This window comes from Lepus europaeus, chromosome 10, assembly GCF_033115175.1.
Source record: "Lepus europaeus isolate LE1 chromosome 10, mLepTim1.pri, whole genome shotgun sequence".
Classification (NCBI taxonomy): domain Eukaryota; kingdom Metazoa; phylum Chordata; class Mammalia; order Lagomorpha; family Leporidae; genus Lepus; species Lepus europaeus.
In genome coordinates this window covers 67,874,524-67,896,744 of record NC_084836.1, presented here as the reverse complement: position 1 = coordinate 67,896,744, position 22,221 = coordinate 67,874,524, and the positions used below count along the sequence as shown (strand labels likewise).

Below are 22,221 nucleotides of genomic sequence, written 5' to 3'. Positions count from 1 at the left end.
AGCCGGGACAGAATCCGGCGCCCCGACAGGGACTAGAACCCGGTGTGCCGGTGCCACAAGGCGGAGGATTAGCCTGTTGAGCCACGGCGCCGGCCGAAGAACTAAACATTTTAAAAAGAGTTTGGCAAAAACATTTGAAAACATTTTGTGAGAATCATTTTGCTTTCTAGAGTTTATAGTAGAGTATTACAGATTTACTGTTTGTAAATTATGGACTATATAGCCAATGTATTAATAAGACTTATAATTCACTTATGTACATAAGTAAAAATATATATGTGTGTGTATTATACACATGGTCTTCTGCCTGGGCACCATGGGATAACACTCAACACATGCATCAGCAATTGAGATTATTGAAATGCATCGAGTCCACCTGACACTCAGCACCTGGCCTAGTAACACAGCACACCGTGGGCTGGGGGTTGCCTAGCAACATACCACACCATGGGCTGGGGGTTGTTTAGCAACACAGTACACAAGTGGGCTGGGGGTTGCCTAGCAACATACCACACCATGGGCTGGAGGGTTGTCTAGCAACACAGGGCAAGGTGGGCCAGGGTTGTTTAGCAATACAGGGCACCCCAGATGGGGGGTTGTTGGCCCTTGTAGTTGCCCGGCTGACCAGAGCTCCCGGACCTTACCTCCTGGGGAAAGGACAAAAGGCAGAATTCAAAGCATGATTTCTCTTGAACACTTATCATCTTCACGCCACCCTAAGGCCATCTGTTTGCACGTGCCTCTCAAGTCAGCTGGTTCAGACCCTCAGCACACCACGTGTCACCCTCCCGCTCCCTCTCAGCCCTATGTGGTACCAGCAGATGGGCTTCCCCCTCCTTCTCCCTCCGGATCTGCAGGGACTGCGGGGCGAGGACCAGGGGTCCCTCGGCCTCTCCTGCCCCTCTGCTCCCTCAGATGCCTTCTCTCGCCCGCCCTGGCTCCCTTCCAAGTTTCTAGACACCCACCCTGGATGGCCAATTACAGGGCCGTGGAGCTCTTGTGTAGTTCCCGAGCTGGCGCGTGGCCCCAGCCCGGCCTGCCTGCTCCTGTGTGTTGGCCGCAGCTGCTGGCACACCCGGCCCTCGGAGATGCCAGGGGCAATTTGGTCGCTGGCCAGCCTGCCAGCCTTTCCCAGCTCCCTGGAGGACAGAGCCAAGGACTCAGCAGCATGAGCACATTAGCAGAGTCCACGAGGTGGGATTCAGGGAGAGGTACGAGCGGGAGTGCCAGTTATGGGGTCTGAGCCTCAGAGACATGGACTAAAATACACCGTGTGCTGAGGATAGGAGATGAGCATCCTCGCCGCTTGGAAGCTGATCCCTAGATCCCCAGGACACCCCCCACCCTCCCCCACCCCAGCCAACCCCTAAAAATTACTCACCATTTCCTGGGTAGCTCCCAGTGTAGGTAACAGCTGTAACAGCTGACATTGGCTGGGCTCTTATGTGAGCCTGCCACTTCATATCTCGACCACAGCGGCGCGTGGAGCCAGCGATTGTTACCACTGCCCTTGTTCCCACCGCGGTTGATAGCCTTACTAGCCTCGCTCTTGCAGACAAGGGAGCAGGTGCGGGTAGTGAACCTGCCGAAGGTCACAGCCCTGCCTAACCTGGGGCCAGAGCCTAGCACCCTCCCCAGCGCCCTCCCTGACGGCGTCACGCCCCACGCAGCCCCCTGTCATGTTTCTCGTGCTTCCTCCACCTGCGGGTAATTTTCTCCCTGTGAATGATTTTCTATTGTGTGTAAAGGAGTGGATTTTTTCTTTTCTCCATTTTTCTTTATTTTGATCCATTTGACACATGGAGAGAGACAGAGACAGAGATCGTCTACCCCCCAGCTCAGTTCTCAAACGCCAGCAATGGTTTGGAAAGGACCAGGCTGAAGTCAGGAGCCGGGATCTGAATCCGGTTCTCCCACATGGGTGGCAGGGACTCAGGTCCTTGAGCCATCACCTGCTGCCTCCCGGGGTGCACAAAGCTGGAATCATAAGTGGAGCTGGGACTCGAACCCGGGCACTCTGACATGGGATGCAGGTGTCCCCAGCGGCGTCTTAACCCCTGTGCCAAACGCCCACCCCAACGACGGAACTTTTTCAGAGAGCATCTCTTTCCTCAGAGGCCATAAAGGACCCCCAAGGGCGGTGGTCCTGCTGCCTCCCACCGAGCCAGGAAGCTGGCTCTCCATTACCCCCTGGCCACCCAGGGAGCACCAGGGCTGGGCTGGACCTGTCTGCCCCGGACATGCAGGCTCTCTGGCTTCGAAAGGTGCAACACCTCCACCAACCTTGTCTTCCCAACCTGCCTCAGCCTGCACGGGGCCCCTTCCCTGCTGCTCGCTTTGTCTGCTGGGAAGAAGAAGTCGGACAGGAATCTCCCCACCACCCACCCTCGCCCTGTCCACCCCAGGGCCTGTGGAGGGTATGAGTCACCCACCGTGTGTATTTGTCTCAGGGTTTCCATGGCAACCAGAAGATTTTTTTTCCCCCCTCCCCCTTTGACTTGGCTGGATTCTAAAAGCACTCAAATGGAGGGCACACCCCCAGCCAAGTCTCTAGGTTATGTGCACCCCTGGAATGCCTGTCGTATGTCCTTGGCTTCACTTCCGGTCATTGCCGGCCTGGTGGCCCCCTCCCACCAGTCCCAGCCAGGGTCCACGTTGGAATGGAGCAGACAAGAAACAGGCGGAAACTTGAACTTGGGGAGAGCATCCCTCCAAGGGCTGGTGTCTTGAGAACTGACCCACTGGGGTCAGGCTGCTGGGACTCCGTAGGGTCCCCTGCCCTGGGAAGGCCCGAGCTGGGGGAGCCAAAGGAGAGAGTGCTCAAGGCTGGGCGGTGAGTTGGCGGGGCTGTGAGGTCCCGTGTAGCTGGAAGCGTGCAGGCAGGTGCAAGCGGCCAGGATGTGAGCCCCAAGGACTCAGGAGATCCCTCAGGGAAAGGGAAGAAGTCTCTGCCCGGGGAGCTTGAAGAAAGACAGTGAGGAAGAGGGGGACCCGCTCCCCAGGAGGGGCCATCTCCCCCCTGCTTCTCTAGATCTTTCTTGCCGCTCTTGGGTTTCATCTAGAAGCTTCTGCAGAGCCCAGCCTGCACCAGCTCCTCCCTCCTCAAGTGAAATAAGCCAGACCCCAAAAAGACAAATAGCATGTTCCCTCTGATTTGTGGTTGCTAACACACAGGGCTCAAAGAAGCTTAATGTGTATGAGCAAACTTGAAAAAAAATTAGATAACTAATAATGTTTCTATGTTGATGTGAAGCATTTATCTAATTATAGATAGCATAATAAAGTTTGCAGCATGTGCCTTTTTAAAAAATATTTATTTATTTATTTGAAAGTCAGAGTTATGGGGGGGGGGGTCTTCCATCCTCTGGTTCACTCCCCAGTTGGCCGCAATGGTCAGAGCTGCATCAATCCGAAGCCAGGAGCCAGGAGCTTCTTCCAGGTCTCCCATGCTGGTGCAGGGGCCCAAGGACTTGGGCCATCTTCTACTGCCTTCACAGGCCATAGCAGAGAGCTGGATTGGAAGTGGAGCAGCTGGGACTCGAACCAGTGCTCATGTGGGGTGCTGGCACTGCAGGTGGAGGCTTTACCCACTACCCCACAGTGCCGGCCCCAGCATGTGCTTTTAAACTCCTTAGTGTTCATTGGCCCATCATTAGCATGTATAAATGGGAAATGTGTCGCTGGTGATGGAAAACAAATTTATATTGTTTGAAACATACAAAAAAAGTAAATAAATAAATGAAGAGTGAACCCCATGGAGGTGGCGAGACAGAGTCCGCTGATTGCGCAAAAGAGACCAAGGCGATGGGAAACTGTTTCCAAATGAGACCACTTGGTGGGAGGAGCCAAACTCAGCCGCATGGGAGGAGCCGAGAGTCCACTGGGGGCCTGGAGAGAGAAATTGGTCCCCCAACCATGAGAGCTGGGACATGCCACCCCCCAGCTGCCGCCGCCGCCTTGGGTGTCCCCCGCCTGGCTCCTCGGGCTGTCAACCTTGAACTGGGAGGGACACCCTGGGCTCTCCTTGGGATTAGGCTTGGGCTGAGCCCTGCTTCCTGCATCCGAGGGTCTCCAGCCTGCCAGCCGTCTGTTTTAAGCCTCACCATCTGCTATCATGAGCCAGTGACCCTCGTGTGTCGCTTCCTTGTACCTGTGTGCATATCCCATTGGTTTTGTCCCTCTGTGGGACACTGAGTAATACACCTACCCACCCCACAGCCGCTGCCCTCCACACTGACCCCACCTCCTCCCCAAGCCTCTCTCCCTCCCTCCGACCCCTCCTGCCTCTACCTCTGCCTCAGGGTTTCAAGAGAAGAGACGGTTGAGCCAGCCTCGCCACTGTCCTGGTGCCCCCCGCCACTAATGGGACCTGGTGCTGTGACTTAGAGTTGACACAGGGCTGCAGCTTCCCCCAGCAGCTGGTGACAAGGAAGCCAGGGAACAGGAGGCCCAGCCCAGTGCCTGGGACCCAGAGACACCAGGCTCTGGCTCACAGAATGTTCCAGAAGTTCCAGCTGAAAATGGGCAGGGAGGATGGGTGGGCAGCAGCAGGTGCTCCCCAGCCGCGAGGCAGGGAGGAGCCGCCGTGCGAGCGTGGGCCCAGCAGAGACAGACCTCACCAAAGCCTGGCTCTGTGGCACCTCTGTCCTGGGAACACACCCCAGCGAGGGCAGGTGCCGAGCCCGGCCTCCAGCACCTGGGCCGTGGGAGCTATTCCGTGAGCCTCACTTTCCATCCGCCCGGCCTTGGGCTTTGGGCCTGGCGTGCAAGGACGGGCTGTGGGTGAGGCCTCCCACAGGAGGACAGAGAGTGGCCAGCAGCCAATGCAGGGGGCCTCCGGCTACCTCGGCCTGACCCCTAGTGCCTCAAGGGACCCCCTTCTGCTCTCCCCGCCCCCTCCAGAGGTGAGCCGAGGCTGCCCGCTTCCCTTGTCCATGGCCGGCGTGACCCACGGCTCAATGTCCCAGGGCCACTCCCAGCTGCAGACCCCCAGAACTCCTCAAAGCTCCTTTTCCACTATGGTGGCAGCCACGCCCCCTCCTCCCTTTGTGGGTGTCTCCAGGCCCTGCCCTTGCGCGCGGGCCCCAGCCCTGTCGTGCCTGACCCGCCTGTGTCTCCAGCCCGGGAAGACGCCCTGCCTTCTCCCTGTCATTCCCCTTTCTCTCTGCTGTGTTGGTGACTGGGCGGGGAGGTGTCGGGGGGCCCCCAGGAAGCCCCCTCCTGCTGCAGGAACCTGCTCACAATGACCCGACCCTGACCCTGACTGGGCAGCTGTGTTCCCCTGGGACACCCTGAGGCTTCCACTCTGCCATCAGCTCCTGCAAGTCTTCCAGCCACATCCCCCACTCCTGGGGGAAACAGAAGCTCCCGGAACGTGGCGGGAGAGCTCTGCTCTCTGTTTCTCCCACGTCTGTCTGGCCGCGCAGAGCGCAGCTGGGGGGTGAGGGAGGCAGCACAGCGGGACAGGCAGATAGGCGCTCCCACAGCCCTCCCAGCGCTCTGTGCACCTGCAATCTGTTCCTTCCTTGTTCTTCACCTGCTGCCGCAGGCCCCGCCCCCACACCATCGCCTGGCACACGGCTATGCCTTCTGCCTCAGCCTCTATCACACACCCTGACCGAGGCTCCTCTGCCATTGGGAGTGGAACGTGAGCTTCAGCAACCCCGGGAAAACCAGGCCACGCGTGGTTTCAGGGCACCCAAATCCCCGTGTCCTCCAGAGAGCCACCAGGACGGGCTCGGGTATAAACCCAAGTCCCAAGCAGCCCCGCCATCATGGCCCCAGTTCTGCTTTCCTGCTGATGGCCCCTCCACGCCTGGGAGGGGAGGAAGGGCCAGGCCTCACCCCTGCTACGGTGTGGACCTAGCCCCTACCCTCCCTGCCCCGGGTGTCTGCAGGGATGCTGACCCCCACCTCTGCTGCAGGGGGCCACAGACTATGCTGATATAGCTGTTGGAAGGCCTGGCCCCATACGACTGGGGGAGTCCAGTGCTGTCCTAGCAGGGGGTATAGGGAAGAGCTCAAGGACAAGGGGCCCAGGCTGGGCTCTGCTGGGGCTTTAGACAGAACCCCTGCCCCTCTCTGGCCATAGGTCCTCCAGTGTGACATAAAGAGAGCAACTCCTGCTGGGCTGGACAGAGGCCACCACCCACCAGGACACCAGGGAGGCGTCTTCCACACTCATCCCGTGTGGGGTGGAGCAGGCAGGGGACAGCACTGCCAAGGACAACCTTGGGGCTGCAGCCAGAGCCCTGTACCCGCTCTCCTGATTACAAAGATGTTTCGGGTGTGCCACTTCAGGGAGCAGAGGCTGCAGCCATGTGTGGGGCCGTCATGGAGGAGATGGCAATGTCTGTGCCATGTACTAGAAACACGCACACGTGCACACATTCACACACTCACACATGCATGTGCACACAGACACGCGCACATACGCAGAAACATATATGTGCACACATGTTCGTATGTGCATGTGTGTGCACACATGCATTTACGTGCTTACACACATACATGCATGCAGGCCACACTTGTCAGCCAAGGAAGCAAACTTGTTGCCTCCGTCTGCTCTTTCTCTCTCTCTCCTTCACCTGCACCTGCTACATGGTGCCATTGACCTCCAGTTGAGGGCAAGCAGGAAGCTCTGTGTTACCTCCCAGGCGGCTGGGGTCTGAGCCTGGCTCCATGGCCTTGCCCCAGGCCCGGGTGCTACTTGGAGGACTCAGAGTGCCAACTCTGTCCATCCAGCCCCTCCTGCAAGCCCTCCCTTTCCATTTCAGTTCCTCTTCTCGCCCCAGTGTGCCTGAACCCCTGCTCTTCTACAAGCTCTGGCCTGTCCCCAAACCCTGCCATTAGGGTGGCTGCTCTGCGAAAGGATTGGTGCCTGCTAACCATAAAGACTTGGGCTTCTTGGGGCTAGTGCTGTGGCGCAAAGGGTTAAAGCCATAGCCTGCAGTGCCAGCATCCCATATAGGAGCCAGTTCAAGTCCCAGCTGCTCTGCTTCCAATCCAGCTCTCTGCTATGGCCTGGGAAAGCAGCAGAAGATGGCCCAAGTCCTTGGGCCCCTGCACCTGCATGGCAGACCCAGAAGAAGCTTCTGTCTCCTGGCTCTTGGTTCCTGGCTCAGATCAGCTCAGCGACGGCCATTGTGGTCATCTGAGGAGTGAACCAGTGGATGGAAGACCTAACTCTCTGGCTCTACCTCTCTCTGAAACTCTGACTTCCAAATAAATCTTTAAAAAGAAGACTTTGGCTTCCATCCATCCTCCCCACCCCCAGCAAACGCCCTGCCCCTCTTCCACCACCTCCCCTCTGTAGCCTCAGAGCTGGGTGGGGGATGTGCCCATTGTCTCCCCCCACCCAGGGCAGGACTGGCATCAAGACGGTGGCTCCATGGGGTCCACAGGGGTGTGTCTGGAGCAGAGAGCCACTGAAATTCACAGGCTGGGTCCCCAATTCACTGCACAGTGGCCTCGGGCTCCAGGAACTTGCTGCCCATGTCACCTTCCAGCAGAGGGGCCCAGAGCGAGGCTCCCACTGGCTCCTCCCCTCCTGGCTCCCCCTCCAGAGCCCAGGCCTCTGAGCAGTGAGGAGGGGGCAGGATAAGTGCCGACGCCCAGCTCCTGCAGGGGGAGAGGCAGTCCTGGAAAGAGGCCAGCGTCCCCGTCAGGGAATGGCCACTTCTCTCTCAGGATACAGCTCACGCATCTCTTGAGAGCGCTGAGTAGGCTGCGTGCACCCCATTCCTTCTCTATTCTCACTCGTCCTCATCGTCAGCCCGGCACAGCTCCACGCTGCATCCACCTGCACCCCCACGTGTGCTCCTGCACCTGTGCTGTGGGCGTGTTCCTGGTCTTTATTCTGCCTCTGCTCTGTGGGGAAAGTTAAACCAGACACAGAACCGCCTGGGCAACACCCAGCGGGGTACTTATGTGTGCATGTGCCTTTGCACGCCAGTGTGTGCATGTTTGCATGTGTGTATTTGTGCACGCATGTTGGTGTGTGCACAGGTGTCCCCGTGCGCGTGCTATGTGCTCGCGAGCAGCTGCACTGTGTCCGTGTGTGTCTTTGAAAACTCCGAGAGCCAGCCATCAGATCGTGCTGTTTATTGAAGATGCAACAGGGAGAGTCAGGATGGGGGGGAAGTGGCGATGCCTCCTCTGCTCTGCCCCCAGGTCCTGGAGCGCGAGGAGAGAGAGGCTGAGTTGCGCTTGGTCCCACTCACAAAGAGCCACGAGGCTGAGCCGGGGCCCACTCTTGGTTGTTTGTCCTTCAGTCCTCCTTCTCTTGAACACACAGCCAGCTCCTGGTGCAGGCAGGAGCTAAGACCACGCCTCCAGCATGTGTGGGGGTGGGGCCAGGCTGAGACCCACCCAGGGAGCTGGGCAGAGGGGTTAGGACTGAGCCAGAGGCTGGTTAGAAGAGGAGAAAGCCAAGGAGACAGGGCCTGACCTGGCACTGTGGGCAGGAGGGGAAGATTTGTGGGGTGCAGGGGTCAATAACACCAGGCGTGCCTGCCCAGTGCCGTCCAGGCTCAGAAGACATGGCAGGGGAAGTGGGTCGGCCAAGGCTAGTGCCCAGAGGCCAAGAGCAAGACCAGCAAGGTGGCAGTGGGAGAGACAGTGAGCTGGGGAGAACATAGCAAGGGAACCAGTGTGTGTAGGGGGGGTGGGGGTGGGGTCCTGGGGTGAGAGGGGGCATAGGGCAGGCTTCTCTACCGACTGGCTTTCTTGGAGGGGGTGCTCAGGCTGGAGGCCTTCCCCAGGGTCTCCTTGTAATCGCTGGCACCGGCCCGGCTCCTGGCCTCGCCACCTCGGACACTGCACACTCCGGAGATGCAGCTGCCGCTGTTGGCCACGTAGCCCCCGCTGACCGTGCTGGGCCGGAAGCCGTAGCCACTGCTGCCGCTGGTGCTACTGATGATGGCTGCCCAGGGAGAGCCGGGGGTCAGTGCCCACCCAGGCAGGGCTGGGGTGCCACGCCCCCAATCAACGCCGTCCCCTCCCATTGGTGGAACATTCCAGACAGCTCCGCCTAGTTCCTGTCCTTGGCTCACTCAGTTTAAACCCAAGGAGATGGGGTCTTGTCCATCACCCCTCTCAGGCCTAGCCCCCGGCACCAGACACCTACACACACACACCTCCTGTCCTCCTGGTCACCCAGCCACTGTCCCTTCTATAAAGGGTTTTTTAAAAGCTCATGGAAATGCATAGTATGGAAAAAAAAAAAAAAACCTGCCCAGGAATTTCAAAAATGTTTTGTCCCCAAATAAACTTCTAATTCCACTTCTCCATGAAGTCTTTGGAACCCCTTCATATGGGCCTCTTTGCCAAGCTTCCAACCTCCAATGCCCGCATCCTGGCAGGGGACCCATGGAGAGCAGCTCTCTTGGATGCCTGGTTTACCCTCTGTCCCCACTGAGCAGACGCCCAGAGAGCCAGATCTGTGAGCTTGAGCTCTGTCTGGGTCCCCGCATTCTCAAATCCTCCAGGTCTGACCACAGCCTGCACTCCCAGCTTCCCTAGCCGCACGCAGGCCCACGCACCACTTCCCTGCCGCACCGCCACTGCTGTGGCGCCCTGCCCGCTGCAGCCGCCTTCCCTGGCCGCTCCTGCCTGGGAACAGACAGCACCCCGGGCAGGGAGCCAGGAGACCTGTTTGTGGCCGTGGCGCTGCCATTTGGCTTTGTGCCAAGTTTCCCCCCTGGTTTCAGATCCCTCATCTGAGCTCTGCCTAAGCCCTCGCCAGTGTGCAGGGTGAAACATTGGAGATGACAGCACGCGGTACTTACAGATGCTCACGGAGGAAGGATATTCCCCTGACATCCTGTTCAGGAGAGAACCAAAGCAGGAGGAAGCCGTCAGCCAACCAGAGCTTCTCAAAGTCACCACCCCCACCTGCCTTTATATGAGTTTCTGAACCTAGTGGGTGCACCTGTAGAAATTCCAAGGCTATTTTGAGAAGCCTTGGGGACCATCCCCTAAATCAATGCCAGGCAATGCCAATCAAACAAGAATTAGCAGGAGGGCACAGTGAGGGTAGAAAGTGCATTTTCCAAGGTCAGGTCTTTATACCAAGCCTTCCCATATCCCTGGAGTTGAGGGGGGCAGAGGGGAAAGAGGAGCTATATGGCTGCCCCATAAAGCCTCCTACAAGTTCACTGCTCCCTGACAGGTAAGGGGGATTGAATGAGAAATGTAAGAGAGGGATGGGGATTTGGGGGTAGGGGTCAGTAGGCTATTCCCAGATAAGCCCAGGGAAGGTGTGCTGAGTTAACCCAGGTGTCACAGGGCACAGCAGCTAATTTGGAAGAAACATTCACTGTGTCGCAAGTGGCTACTTCTTTCCACTCGCGGATGGCACCATTACCACCATCACCAGTCCCTCGGTCCCGAAGAGCTCACCCTCTGGGTGTTAGGGGATGCTTGGCTTTGTCCCTCGGCTCTGTCCAAACTTCCCCGGCCCCGGAGCAGCCCCTCGCTCACCTGCACTCCTCGCCTTCCAGCAGCTTGCGGTAGGTGGCGATCTCCATGTCCAAGGCCAGCTTCACGCTCATCAGCTCCTGGTAGTCACGCATCATCCGGGCCAGCTCCTCCTTGGCCTGGTGCAGGGCGGACTCCAGCTCATCCAGCTTGGTCCGGGCGTCCTTGAGGGCACTGTCCCCGCGCTGCTCGGCGTCGGCAATGGCCGTCTCCAGGTTAGACGCCTAAACAAGGAATCGGAGAAGTCAGGGAGCTGGAAGGGGCCCTTGGAATCATCACCAGACCTGGGAGGGTGGAGCCGGGGTCTTTAAGACTGCAGGGCAGAGATGCCCACCCCCACTGGCTGTGCCACTGTGCTTCGGCTCCAGTGGGACCCTCCTGGGCTGGGAACTCCTTCCTAAGCTCTCGCTGTTGTGTCCAGACGTTGATGGTGATGGGAATTCCCCTATCCCCGGCCCTCCTGAGACGAAGGCAAACGGAGCAGAGCTTCTGCTCCGTGCAGAGATGCCCAGGACATAAAGAAAAGGAATGGAAGCCTGGCTTTTCTGTTCCTGAGCTGCTTTGTAACCCGGGAGGTGAAATCACGGGCGTACAGGCGGCAGGTGCAATTGATAGCTGGCTGCCCCAGGGGCGCCAGGAAGGAGATTCTTCAGAAGCAACTATTATTTGCTTACTGTATGCCCAGCACAATGCTTGGCACCTTTACGAGATGATAAAGTGGTTGACACTGCCGCTGATTCATCATCTGTGTGCATCTTGGCTCCTGCCTACTGAAGCCAGACCCCAGTCTCCTTCCCAAGCCCACACACGCTTATCGGGTTGCTGCGTGCTAGGCAGTGTGCCGGGGTGGGGGAGACGATAGTGCACAGTGCAGCTGGCTCAGTCTGGGGCAGGGACACAGCAGGTGTGGGAAGTTAACAGCGAGCGCGACCAGGAGCCGTCTCAGCCACCGTCTGCCCGCGCTCGTCAGCCCGCGACCACACGCCACAGCCCCTCCTCACCTGCTTCTTCGCATTCTCGATATCAGAGCGGAGTCTCTGGATGACCCGGGTCAGCTCCGAGATCTCATTCTTGGTGTTTTTGAGGTCGTCCCCGTGCCGGCCGGCCGCCAGCTGCAGCTCCTGGAACTGGGGACCCCAAAGCACAGAGGCGAGAGTGAGCACGAGGAGCAAGTTTTGGGGTACGTGATGTCTCAGGGCTGCTGGTGTCATGGGGCTGGGGCAGGGGGACGCTCTCAAGCCAGCCCCCCTCATTCCCCCCCCCCCAGGCCTCGGCCCAGCCCACCTTGGTCTGGTACAGCGCCTCGGCCTCAGCCTTGCTCTTCAGGGCGATGTCCTCGTACTGGGTGCGGATCTCGGCGATGATGCTGTCCAGGTCCAGGTTACGGTTGTTGTCCATGGACAGGATGACGGACATGTCGCTGATGTGGGACTGGATCTGAGCGATCTCCTGCGGGGAGGGGGGAAACAGAGATGGCCTCCTGGCTCAGCCACCCCTGGAGGCTCACCACCTGGCCCCAGCATGGAGAGACAAGACTGGAGCCCAGCGCTGCAGGGGTACCCCAGGCAGATTCCCGCCATGAAGAGCAAGGGGTGACCCCTTCCCTTCCTACTCAGAGCGTGGACAATCAGGAGCCTCTTGGGGCTGAAATGGCAGATGGATGCCACCAAGGGGGCCTCCCTGTGTCTCCCCACCACTCCCCACCCCCGGGTAGAGCCGCGGTCACGGCCAACTGTGGGAGATGGGCCGGGAGGGCCACACTTACGCCTTCATAGAGACACCTGAAGAACTTGATGTCTTGGTCCATGGAGTCCACCTTGGCCTGCAGCTCCACTTTGTTGGCGTAGGCTGCATCCACGTCCTGCAAGGTGCCCCAGCCAGCCCTGGTCACCACAGGGACAGCCAAGCAGGCCACAGCCACCCCAGCCAGGGAGCTCGGGGCACGGAGGAGACCCCAACTGACCCCACGTGGCTCCCGGGGAAGCAAAGGAAGGAGTGAGAGGCCCAGCCTGAGGATCGCCTCCCCAGGCAAGCCCTGGGCAGAGGCCACCCTGGGACATCTGAGCCCTGTCCCCCAGCAGCAGGGCCCCCCGGCCCCTCAGGGCTGCCTCCCCTCACCTTCTTCAACAGCACAAACTCATTCTCTGCAGCTGTCCGCTTGTTGATTTCCTCCTCGTACCTGTGAGAACACCAGGCTCATGGGTCAGGACGTCTCACCCGGAACCCTCCCTCGCCCAGGGAAGACCCTGAGCGTGGACAGAGGCACAGATGCTGGGGGAGTAGGTGGGGGGAGCTGCTGAGGCCGAGGTCAGTCAAGGAAGGCCTCCTGGAGGAGGAGGAGGCCGGGGGACCAGATTCAGAAGGAGACTGTGCAAGCTCCAGCTTGGGAAAGGAGGAGGGAGCAGGCAGAGTGCATGCCCTGTACGAATTTGCAGAGGTCACAGGAAGCGAGCTGAGCAGCTCCCTGGAGGAAGAGCTCCTGCCTGCACCTCCCCCGCTACTCCTCCTGGGCTCTGGGAGATGCAGTCCTCACTTCCCTTCCGTAATCCACAAGGACACAGGAGCTCCGGGAGAACGGGAGCGGCTTAGCTTTATCCTGAGCTGGAGGGAACATCCCAGAGACATGATCCAGAAATCAGAGAAGCAGGGAGCCTGTTCTGCAGCTATGCTGGGGAGGTGCTCCTTGCAATGGCCACGCCTGCTGCCTTCCCCGTCTACACGTGCTGAGCTGGGGCAGTGGCTGGGGGTCCCTGAAGCCCCTGGCTGCCCTCTCCCTGCTCACCGCTTCTTGTAGTCCTCCACCACGTCGCGCACGCTCCTCAGCTCCGAGTCCAGCCTCACCCGGTCCCCGGACAGCGTCTCCAGCTGCTTCCGCAGGTTGCTGATGTAGCCCTCGAAGATGGGCTCCAGGTTGTTCCTGCAGTTGTTCAGGTCCAACTGCTGCAGCAGCTCCCACTTGGTCTCCAGCACCTGGTTCTGCTGCTCCAGGAAGCGCACCTGGGACCCCAAGTCCAGACATGGTTGAGTCCCCAGAGAAAGAGTCACACACGCACCTGCTGCTCCCGGGGTAGCGTGCTGAGTGCTCTACCTGCACGAGGTGGGGAACCCATAACCCCATCTGGTGGGGGAAGAAACTGGGCCTCTTTCAAGGGCCCAGTGGTTTGCTAAAAAGACCTGAACCCAGACACGTGTCGCGGTCTCCTGTGCCTGCTATCACTCAGGGACCACCATGGCCAGAGCAGCCCAGGGCAGGGCGCTCCTGAAAATGGTTCAGAAGCTAGGCTGGATCTGTTCCAATGGAGAGGGTCAGCATACTGAAGAGAGCCCCTGCTTTTCATTCTAGCATTCTACAACCTGCCATAGCTTGGCGGGGCTTGGGCAGAGGGCTTCTGGATAGTTCATTTACTTGAAAGGCAGAAAGAGAGAGATAGAGAGAAAGAGAGAGAGAGAGGTCTCCCATCCACTGGTTCATTCCCTCAAATGCCCCCAATGGCCAGGGTTGGGCTAGGCTGGAAGCCAGGAGCCCAAAACTCAATCCAAGTCTCCTACGTGGGTGGCAGAGCCCCAAGGACTTGAGCATCAGAGGCAGCTGGAATTAGAAGCGAAGCCAGCACACGAACCCAGGCACTCTGATATGGGAGGTGGGCGTCCCAAGCCGTGGTTTAACGGCCGCGATAAACACCTGCCCCTTGGATATTCTAAATTCATGCGTCAGGCTGTAGCTCATCTTTGCCTGTTGCCGTTCTGCTTTGCCCTTAGTCCTGCTCCTCAAAGCCACGCTCCCCAAGACAAGCACCGTGTGTGGGCGCAAGGTGGACAGACAGAGCTCCCCGCCCTGCAGCAGCCCCTCGCTGCACCAGGAGACCGAGCAGGGGCATTTGACCTGCGCGCACCTCTCTTGTTTGGTTTTGGGGAGGCACGGCCTTTAAAAGGTGACAGGTGAATCAGGAGACACCAGGACTCTGTTGAGACAGGGTGAGTCGGCTGCGGTGGGTTGCTACGGATGTCCAGGAACCCGGGCATAACCCACAGAGTAAGCCCGGCACACAGGACAGCACTACCGGAGCCCTGTGGACTGCCCATAGGATTATTCTGGAACCTTCCAGGACTCAGAGCTACCTCCCACTCCCTCCATGCCAAACACCCTGTGGGACAGACACGACTGTGCGTCCTCCTTTTCGTGTCTCCAAACCACAGGGTCTAATCAGCCCTGGCAAAAGGGCAGGCATCTCTCGTCCCCCAGACCCTCAGCTTCCAAATACCTCCATGTTCCCAATGCAAAAGGCTTTGGGCAGGGAGATGCCTCAGAGTTCGGGCTGAGCAGGGGGCAGTGGGGAGTCAACCAGGCAAGACATCTAGGGCCCCAGGGGACCCTCAGCACTGGTGGCCAGGGACAGTCTCAGCCACAGGCTTGGCCCTGGGTTTCCCTGTCCCTGGAGGGAGCCAAGAGATCCCACTAGGCCTCTCCTCCAGGACAGGAGGCTGGAGGCTGATGGCTCAACCTCCCCTTTCCCTTCCCCCAATGACCTTGGGCACAGCATTGACATTGGTGGTTGACTCATGAAATAGAGGTAATTATTTCTCACCTGCCTCTCTGGGGGGTTGGAGGGAAGGGGATTCCTGGGGTGCCCTTTAGAATTCGTGATCTCGCTCCTCCTCAGCCCCCCTCCCCTAGGGTCCAGGGGTCAAGGAAAGGTGGAGACAAGAGCTGCCCTTCGTGGCGTATGTGGCGCGGTGGGCGCCGTGACAAGGTTGTGCGTGCATTTTCTTTTATACAGCTGACACCGCCCACAAGAGGTCGGTGGTTATGTCCCCTCTCGGGAGGAAGAGACTGAGGCACAGACACACCCAGTAACTTTCCTAAAGCCACCCAGCGGTCAGCATGGTTCCGGGGTTGAAGCCAGGTCTGATCTCACCGCCCACCGCACTGCCCTGCCTCTCAACAGCATCCTTGCCTAGATGAAAGAAACAGCCTGGGGCACAGACGCCGAATCCGAGGGCTCCAGGTTACCGCAAGTGAGGCTCGCCGTCTGTCCGTCGGGCACGCAGCGGGCAGGCGAGGCCAGCACGGCCTGGGAGGGGGCAGCCCCCCTGGTGACTCGAGCCCTTTCTGCACGTGTGGCTCCTCGGCTTAGCAAGGGCACCAAGCCGGCCCCCAGGAGCTAGGACCGGGTCTTTCCCCATTGGATCTCCAGCAGACACCCCTCTCCAACCCCGAGAGATAGCACAGAGGCTCTCCCCGAGGCGGCCCTGAAGATGGACGGCACCTGCTTTGTCCACTGGAAGTGCGCCCTCCTGTCTAACCACAATCCCTCCTGCTGCGACGACATCTCACACTCCAAGCTCGTTCCCCGAGTCCCGGCAGACCCACCTTGTCGATGAAGGAGGCGAACTTGTTGTTCAGCGCCTTGATCTGCTCGCGCTCCTGGGCGCGCACCCGCTGGATCTCAGGGTCCAGCTCCACGTGGAGGGGGGCCAGCAGGCTCTCGTTGACAGTCACTTGGTGGATGCCTCCAGGTGGGCACACCGTCGAGCACACGGGCGCCAGGGCCACGCTGCCGAACATGCTGCCCGCAAAGCCGCTGGGCCGGTTCCGGGCATATCCATAGCTTCCGCTCTTCCCACTGGCCATGTTGAGGGAGATGCTCCGGGCGCCCCCTAGGCTGAAGAGGCTCCGGCTACTGAAGCCCCCGCCGAGCCCTTTGCCCCCTGCCCGGAAGGAGGACGAGCTGCCCCCGGAGAGCACGGCCGAGCAGCCGCTGAAGCCCCCCTTGGCGGCCGACGCGGGCTTGCAGGTGAACTGGCGGCTCATGATGCTGGAGACGGAGCTCAGGTGTAGGAGGGAGGCAGGTGGACGTCCACGGAGGTTGTGCTGGCTGTGGTGTGTGCCGACAGGTGCCTTTATATATGCCCAGCGCCGGCGCTTGTGAATGGGCAATCAAGAGCTGACTGCGTGGGTTCAGCTTGCCTGCGAGCAAGAAGTCATTTTCTCTGTGCTGAGCCAGAGATCGCGCGCTCCCCACCTCCGAAACAACACGAAACCTCCAAATTGCTGGGCTTGCAAGCCTTGCTCATGTAATTTGGGGCTTATCTAATTAACCTGTTACAGGGCGATTTGCCCAGGGGGCCTTCAGGGAGGAGGGGGTGTCCCTGGCACTGCTGACTTCTTCCTGGGGTGGGGACGGTATAGATGTCTCCAGACAGGACGGGCCACAGGACAGGGAGTCTCTGGGGGCTCCCATTCTAGCCGTGCCTGCCTTGTTCCGCCCAGGCAGTCGCCCCCTCCACGGGCCCCCTGGAGACGAAGCCCGCAGCGTATAGTCGGGGCAGAGGGTCGGGACACTTGGGGACTCGGCTGGCAGGACGCAAGGGGAAGACAGAGACTTCCTGTGGCCTGCAGCTTCCAAGAGCGGATGCCTCTGGGTGGTCCTTGCACCTTGTTTGTCTCTCCTCCCACGTGGAAAAGCTGCCAAGACCAGGAGAGACCTGCGTACGGGGCTCCACTCCATTGTCACTCTCAGGACCCTGGCGAGCCTGGGGCTCCATCCCAATGAGTGCAGGCCGCCAGCAGGCTCAGGCCAGAAAGACCCCAACAGGTGCCCGGATGGTGGCACCATGCCTCCCTCACTGCAACAGGCCTTGGCTGCTGCGTCTGGCTCACATGACTCCAAATGCCCACAACAGCCAGAGCTGAGCCAGGCTGAGGCCATCTGGGTCTCCCACATATGGATGGCAGGAAACCAAGCACTCCACCTGCAGCCTCACAGGGGGCACATTAGCAGGTGGAACTGGGAGTGGAGCTGGGACTCGAACCCAGGCCCTCTGATCTAAGGTGCAGGCATCACACCTGCCCCGTCTTCATCCTTGTCCCAGCTCCCAGGAGTTTCCCCTCCCCCACCTCCTTCCCATCTTCCTCTCACCCCCATTACCTCCTCTCCATCGTCCCTCTGTCTCTCCCGTTCCCTTTGGCCACCTCTTTCTCTATCGCGCCCCTACCCTGCCCTCCTCCAGGAGGCCTTCCGGGACTAGCAGCGCCCAGGGTGGAGCCTTCTCCCTATCACTCAGCCTTTAGCCTGCTCCTGGCGGGGGCTGCCAGGACAGGGACCCCCTGGGCAGCCCCATGGGCTCCTGGGAAGGCCACGCCACAGGGCGTGTTAGTTTCAGCTCAGCGACCACCTACTGTGCACCGCCTCCCTCCCCACTCCCTTTCCCGCTTTGGGAGACTCCTACTGGCACGGCGCTAAGTCCTCCCAACACAGCTCTGCATTTCCTTGCCCTTAACACCAGCTCCGCAGCCCTCAGCAGCCGGGCGACATCCTACAGCCTCCTTCTTGGCCAAGCTCTGCCCTGGCCAGGGACATCTCAGCCTCTGGCGCCATCTTCAATGGCCTCCCAAATCCTGCCATGCCTGGACGCCACCTCTTGTCACTCAGATCCCTCTGCTAACCTGAAATCTTGCTGCCAGCCTTGGCGTCCCACCTCACTGCCCTATGTCTTCTCCTGTGTGCACCTGCTGTGGGTTGCTGTGTTCCCTAGAGCCTGGAGCCTGTGAGAGGGTCCTGTGTCCATAGCTGACTACTCCCCCTGTGCCTTCCCACAAGACTCAGACCAGGGACCGGCGCTGTGGTGTAGCAGGTAAAGCCATCGCCTGCAGTGCCAGCATCCCATATGGGTGCCGGTTCGAGTCCTGGCTGCTCTGCTTCCGATCCAGCTCTCTGCTAAGGCCTGGGAAAGCAGTAGAAGATGGCCCAAGTCTTTGGGCCCCTGAACTCATGTGGGAGACCCAGAAGAAGCTCCTGGCTCCTGTTCCAGACTGGTGCAGCTCCAGCTACTGCGGCCATTTGGGGAGTGAACCAGCGGATGGAAGGCCTCTCTCTCTCTCTCTCTCTCTCAGTAGCTCTGCCTTTCAAGTAAATAAATAAATACTTAAAAAGGAAAACAGACTCAGACCAGCTTCTGAGCACCCCATGGCAGGTGCAGGAGGACCCACGGATAGTCCCTTATTGGAGAAGCAACCCAGCAGCAGGGATGGTGAGCGTAGGGGGCCCCCGAGCCCACATCCACCTGGCTGGCTCCAGGCCGGAGTTAGGCACCAGGGACCAGGCTCCCCCATTGCCCACCCACCCATTGCCCAGCTGAGCCACTCTGCTGGCTCGCTCTGAGCCTCAGCTGCCTGCTCTCCATGTATGTATGTGATGATCGTGTGAGCTCGCTTGCAGATTGTGTTCCTGGTATGTACCCAAGGCTCAGGAAGTGCTGTCAATGACCAAGGTAGGAGCAAAGAGCAGGAAGGAGCTGGCCAGGCCTCTGCTGTCTCCTGGCTTAGCCAGGGGCACCTGGATCAGCCAGCACCTGCACAGCCACGATGGACCGACAGACGATAACCATCAAGGAAGGAGAGGTGGGGGTGTCTCTGCACTCAGACCACCCTCGATCCTAAACCCTCACCATCAGAAACAGCCGTGACAGCCAGCATCTCAGAAGGGCTCCCTCACAGCTGTGGGTGTGGCTCTTGAACACCCCTCAAAGACGGGGCGGCGGGGCTACCCCAAGTTTCCTGTCCTCAAAGAAACTCCCTCCCTGAGTCCCCGCCAAGTGCAGATGTCCCTGGGAAAAGCAAGCTCATCCAGCTATTAGCAAGTCATTAACACCCTAGGGTGAGTTAGCTCATCAGATACCGGCCATTAGGGATGAAATAGCCGGTGCTGTTGCTGTTGATGAGGCCAGGTGATAGGGGATGGGAGAGCCCTGCGCCTCCCACAGGAAGGGTGGGCCTAGGTGGGGCTTTGGGGTGCCCGCATTTTGCTGGGGGCTGAAAGGGAGGGGCTCACGCACACCAGGGCAGGAACCCAGTTCACCAAGGTGGCAAAGGCCATGCCCGTACCCCCCACTTGAACTGTGGTCGAGGAAGGTTCTGGGGCAGGGAGAGATGGAGCCCTCTGCTTTGGGGAGGGGGAGCCCTTGGCCTGGTGGGGGCAGGCAGGTGGCCAAGCAGGTGTCTGCTTTATCTGCCCCTCACGCCTGTAAGAGAAGGCTCCGCTTTCCGGGCGAGAACGGAACTCTGAGGGATGCCTGGCCAGGCGTGCCTGGCCCCAGCCTCAGTTTTATTTCTCTGTGCCATGGTTAGGGTATGGGAGAGGGGTTGCGGGGGGTGGAGTGTGTCAGATCAGATAAACCCCAGGATGCCAGGCAGGAACATCTTGCCAGGACCCTGAGGGACAAATCGACTGGCGGATTCAGTAAACTCGTCTGTGCGGCTGTTGGTTTGGTAACAAAGTTTTTTTCGTTATATGCATTTTCTCGTATACTTTTGGAAAACCCCTCAGACACATACAATTCAAAATTCACCAAAACAGGCTTTTCCTTTAAATCCATCTTCCATGAACTTTTAAAAAAAGTTTTACAAAGAATAATGTTTAGTCCTCCCTATATTTTTATTTATTTATTTTTTTAAAGATTTATTTTTTTTTTGAAAAGCAGAATTACAGAGAGGCAGAGGGTTGGGGGGAGAGAGAGAGAGGTTGTCCATCCACTGGTTCAATTCCTGATTGGCTGCAACGGTCAGAGCTGAGCCGATCCAAAGCCAGGAGCCAGAAGCTTCTTCCAGGTCTCCCACGCAGGTGCAGGGGCCCAAGGACTTGGGCCATCTTCTACTACCTTCCCAGGCCATAGCAGAGAGCTGGATTGGAAGTGGAGTGGCCAGAACTCAAAATGGCCTCCATATGGGATGCTGGCACTGCAGCCGGTGGCCTTACCCGCTACACCACAGCGCCGGCCCCGTATTTTTGTTTCTGTGTCTGCGACAATGACCAGTTTGACATATTTGTTTGTGACCCCACGCCTCTGCCTGGGATGTCTGATGGCCCCTCTCTGCGATCTTGGATCTGACAAGCCCTGGAGAAAAGGCCTCAGGGACAGCAGGGTGAATGGAGAAGGCTACCTAGGGAGAAAAGCAAGACCAGGAGCCACTCACTCCTCTAGGGCTGCCTGGAGGAGGCAGCTTGGATGCCAGTCTTTTAAGGGAAGAAGGCATGGACAGACCGGCAGTGAGGACAGAGAAAATCAGCCGAGACTGGCAGGAGGCAGGTCGTTTGCTGGAGCAATAACAAGTGAAGGACAACCTTGGGTAGACAGATGCCAATCCCTGGCTATACAAGCAACAGGGAGCCATGGAGGGCTGTGGAGGGAGGCACAGCCCAAGCAGTGCACACCAGAGGAAACAATGTATCTGCCATGTGGGTAGGATTGGGAGTAGGGGGAGGCTAGAGGCATTCCCAGTGGGGCAGGTGGTTCTCTGAGCAGCTAATTGTCTCTGAAATGAGAGGGAGTAAACTGGACTATGGATGATGTCAGCCCAGGTCATGCCAGCCCTCTCCTGCGGACGGGCCTGGGCAATGAGCATGTTGTCCATGCGGCCCCCAGCGGTCCCCACCTTGCCCTTTCCAGGGCTCTCAGGCCAGGCCAGCTGGATGGAATGCAGTCCCTGGGGGATTGGTCACACTCAGAGCCACTTACAGAGGGGATTGCAGCTGCTCAGCAGGTGAGCTCAGCCAGGAGGGGCCCATCCCAAGGAGCCGGGGTATAAAGGACACAGGATTTCTGTCCTGCCAGGGCTCAGCTCGGCTCCCACCCCGCCTTCCTTCCCAGGCACCTGCTGTCATCCACTGTGCTTCTCCCTTGCTCAGTCCCAGGGCTGAGCATGTCTGGCCAGGTCCTTTGTTCAGCCCCACTACGGGGCTCTGGGGGAGGGGACGTGGGGACTCTGAGGAGCCAGGTCCTGGTGCCGCCTCAGCCACTCATAAGCCATGTGGCTGTGAGCAGGGTTCCTCCCTCCCTAAGCCTGTATTTCCATAGCTCTGAGAAGGGGGTACCTGCTCCACCTACTCCCCAAGGTGGACAAGGAGGCACCCCGGAAATAACGATGGTGATGATGGTGATGATGATGGTAGCGCTAACCCTTAGGCGGTGTCAGCTCTGCCCAGCACCGCTCCAAACACCATCTCACATACTCTAACTCATTCAAGGCTCACAACAGCCCTATGAGGCTGGCACTATTATTAGCCCCATTTTTCAGATGAAGATACTGAGGCACAAGGAAATGAAACAACTTGTGCAAAATTGCACAGCTGGCAAGCCGCTGCTCCAGGCTGGAACCTGGGCAGTCTGGCTGCGGGCTGCTCCCAGGCTCTGGGCTGCCCCGGCTCTGTCACGCAGAAATGTTTAGCCCAGGTGCCTGCCCCGTTGCAGGTGCACACGGGCAGATCTCACCTGCGCCAGCTGTGTGTTCTCTTCCTTCTGTGGCTCTGCAGCTTCAGAGCATGTATGGTCCAGCAGATAGAGCTGCTGGGCTGGGACCCAAATCTTGTGTGCAGGCTCAACGGGGGACAGATGGTGCCAGCAGCCCCTAGGCTTTGGGCTCACGGTAGCCAACTGGGCAAAGTGGACACTCAAACTCCTGCTCAAGGCATCATCAGAGGCCATGGCCCCGGCAGGTGGAGGGAACGCTGGGCTCTGAGTCAGCCCCCGGCTCCCGTTCAGCCAACACCCTCCTCGGGCTGTGCCAGACACACAGCGTGAGTTGCCGTCCGTGACCAAAGCCTGGGACACAGGCTGGTAAACATGCGCTCAGTCTGCGGACGCAGCCTGTGGCTCCCTGAGACAGGAGTGTCTAGAGCGCTGGTCACCTCCTGGCCTCCGGAAGTCCAGCTCCGCTGGGCTCTCAGGGCCCCCCAGGCGAGCAGC

At 59.0% G+C, this 22,221-nt stretch overlaps 1 protein-coding gene across 1 annotated transcript; it reads right to left on the bottom strand.

Annotated features, from left to right (window-relative positions):
• Positions 1-8,711: 8,711 nt before the first annotated feature.
• On the bottom strand, positions 8,712-16,291 carry LOC133767742 (keratin, type II cytoskeletal 71). Its single transcript, XM_062202180.1, has 9 exons — positions 15,851-16,291; positions 13,262-13,476; positions 12,598-12,658; positions 12,245-12,340; positions 11,764-11,928; positions 11,481-11,606; positions 10,483-10,703; positions 9,789-9,823; positions 8,712-8,923 (listed from the first exon to the last, which is right to left on the bottom strand). The coding sequence occupies exons 1-9, from the start codon at positions 16,289-16,291 to the stop codon at positions 8,712-8,714; spliced, it is 1,572 nt and encodes a 523-aa protein (XP_062058164.1).
• Positions 16,292-22,221: the final 5,930 nt, after the last annotated feature.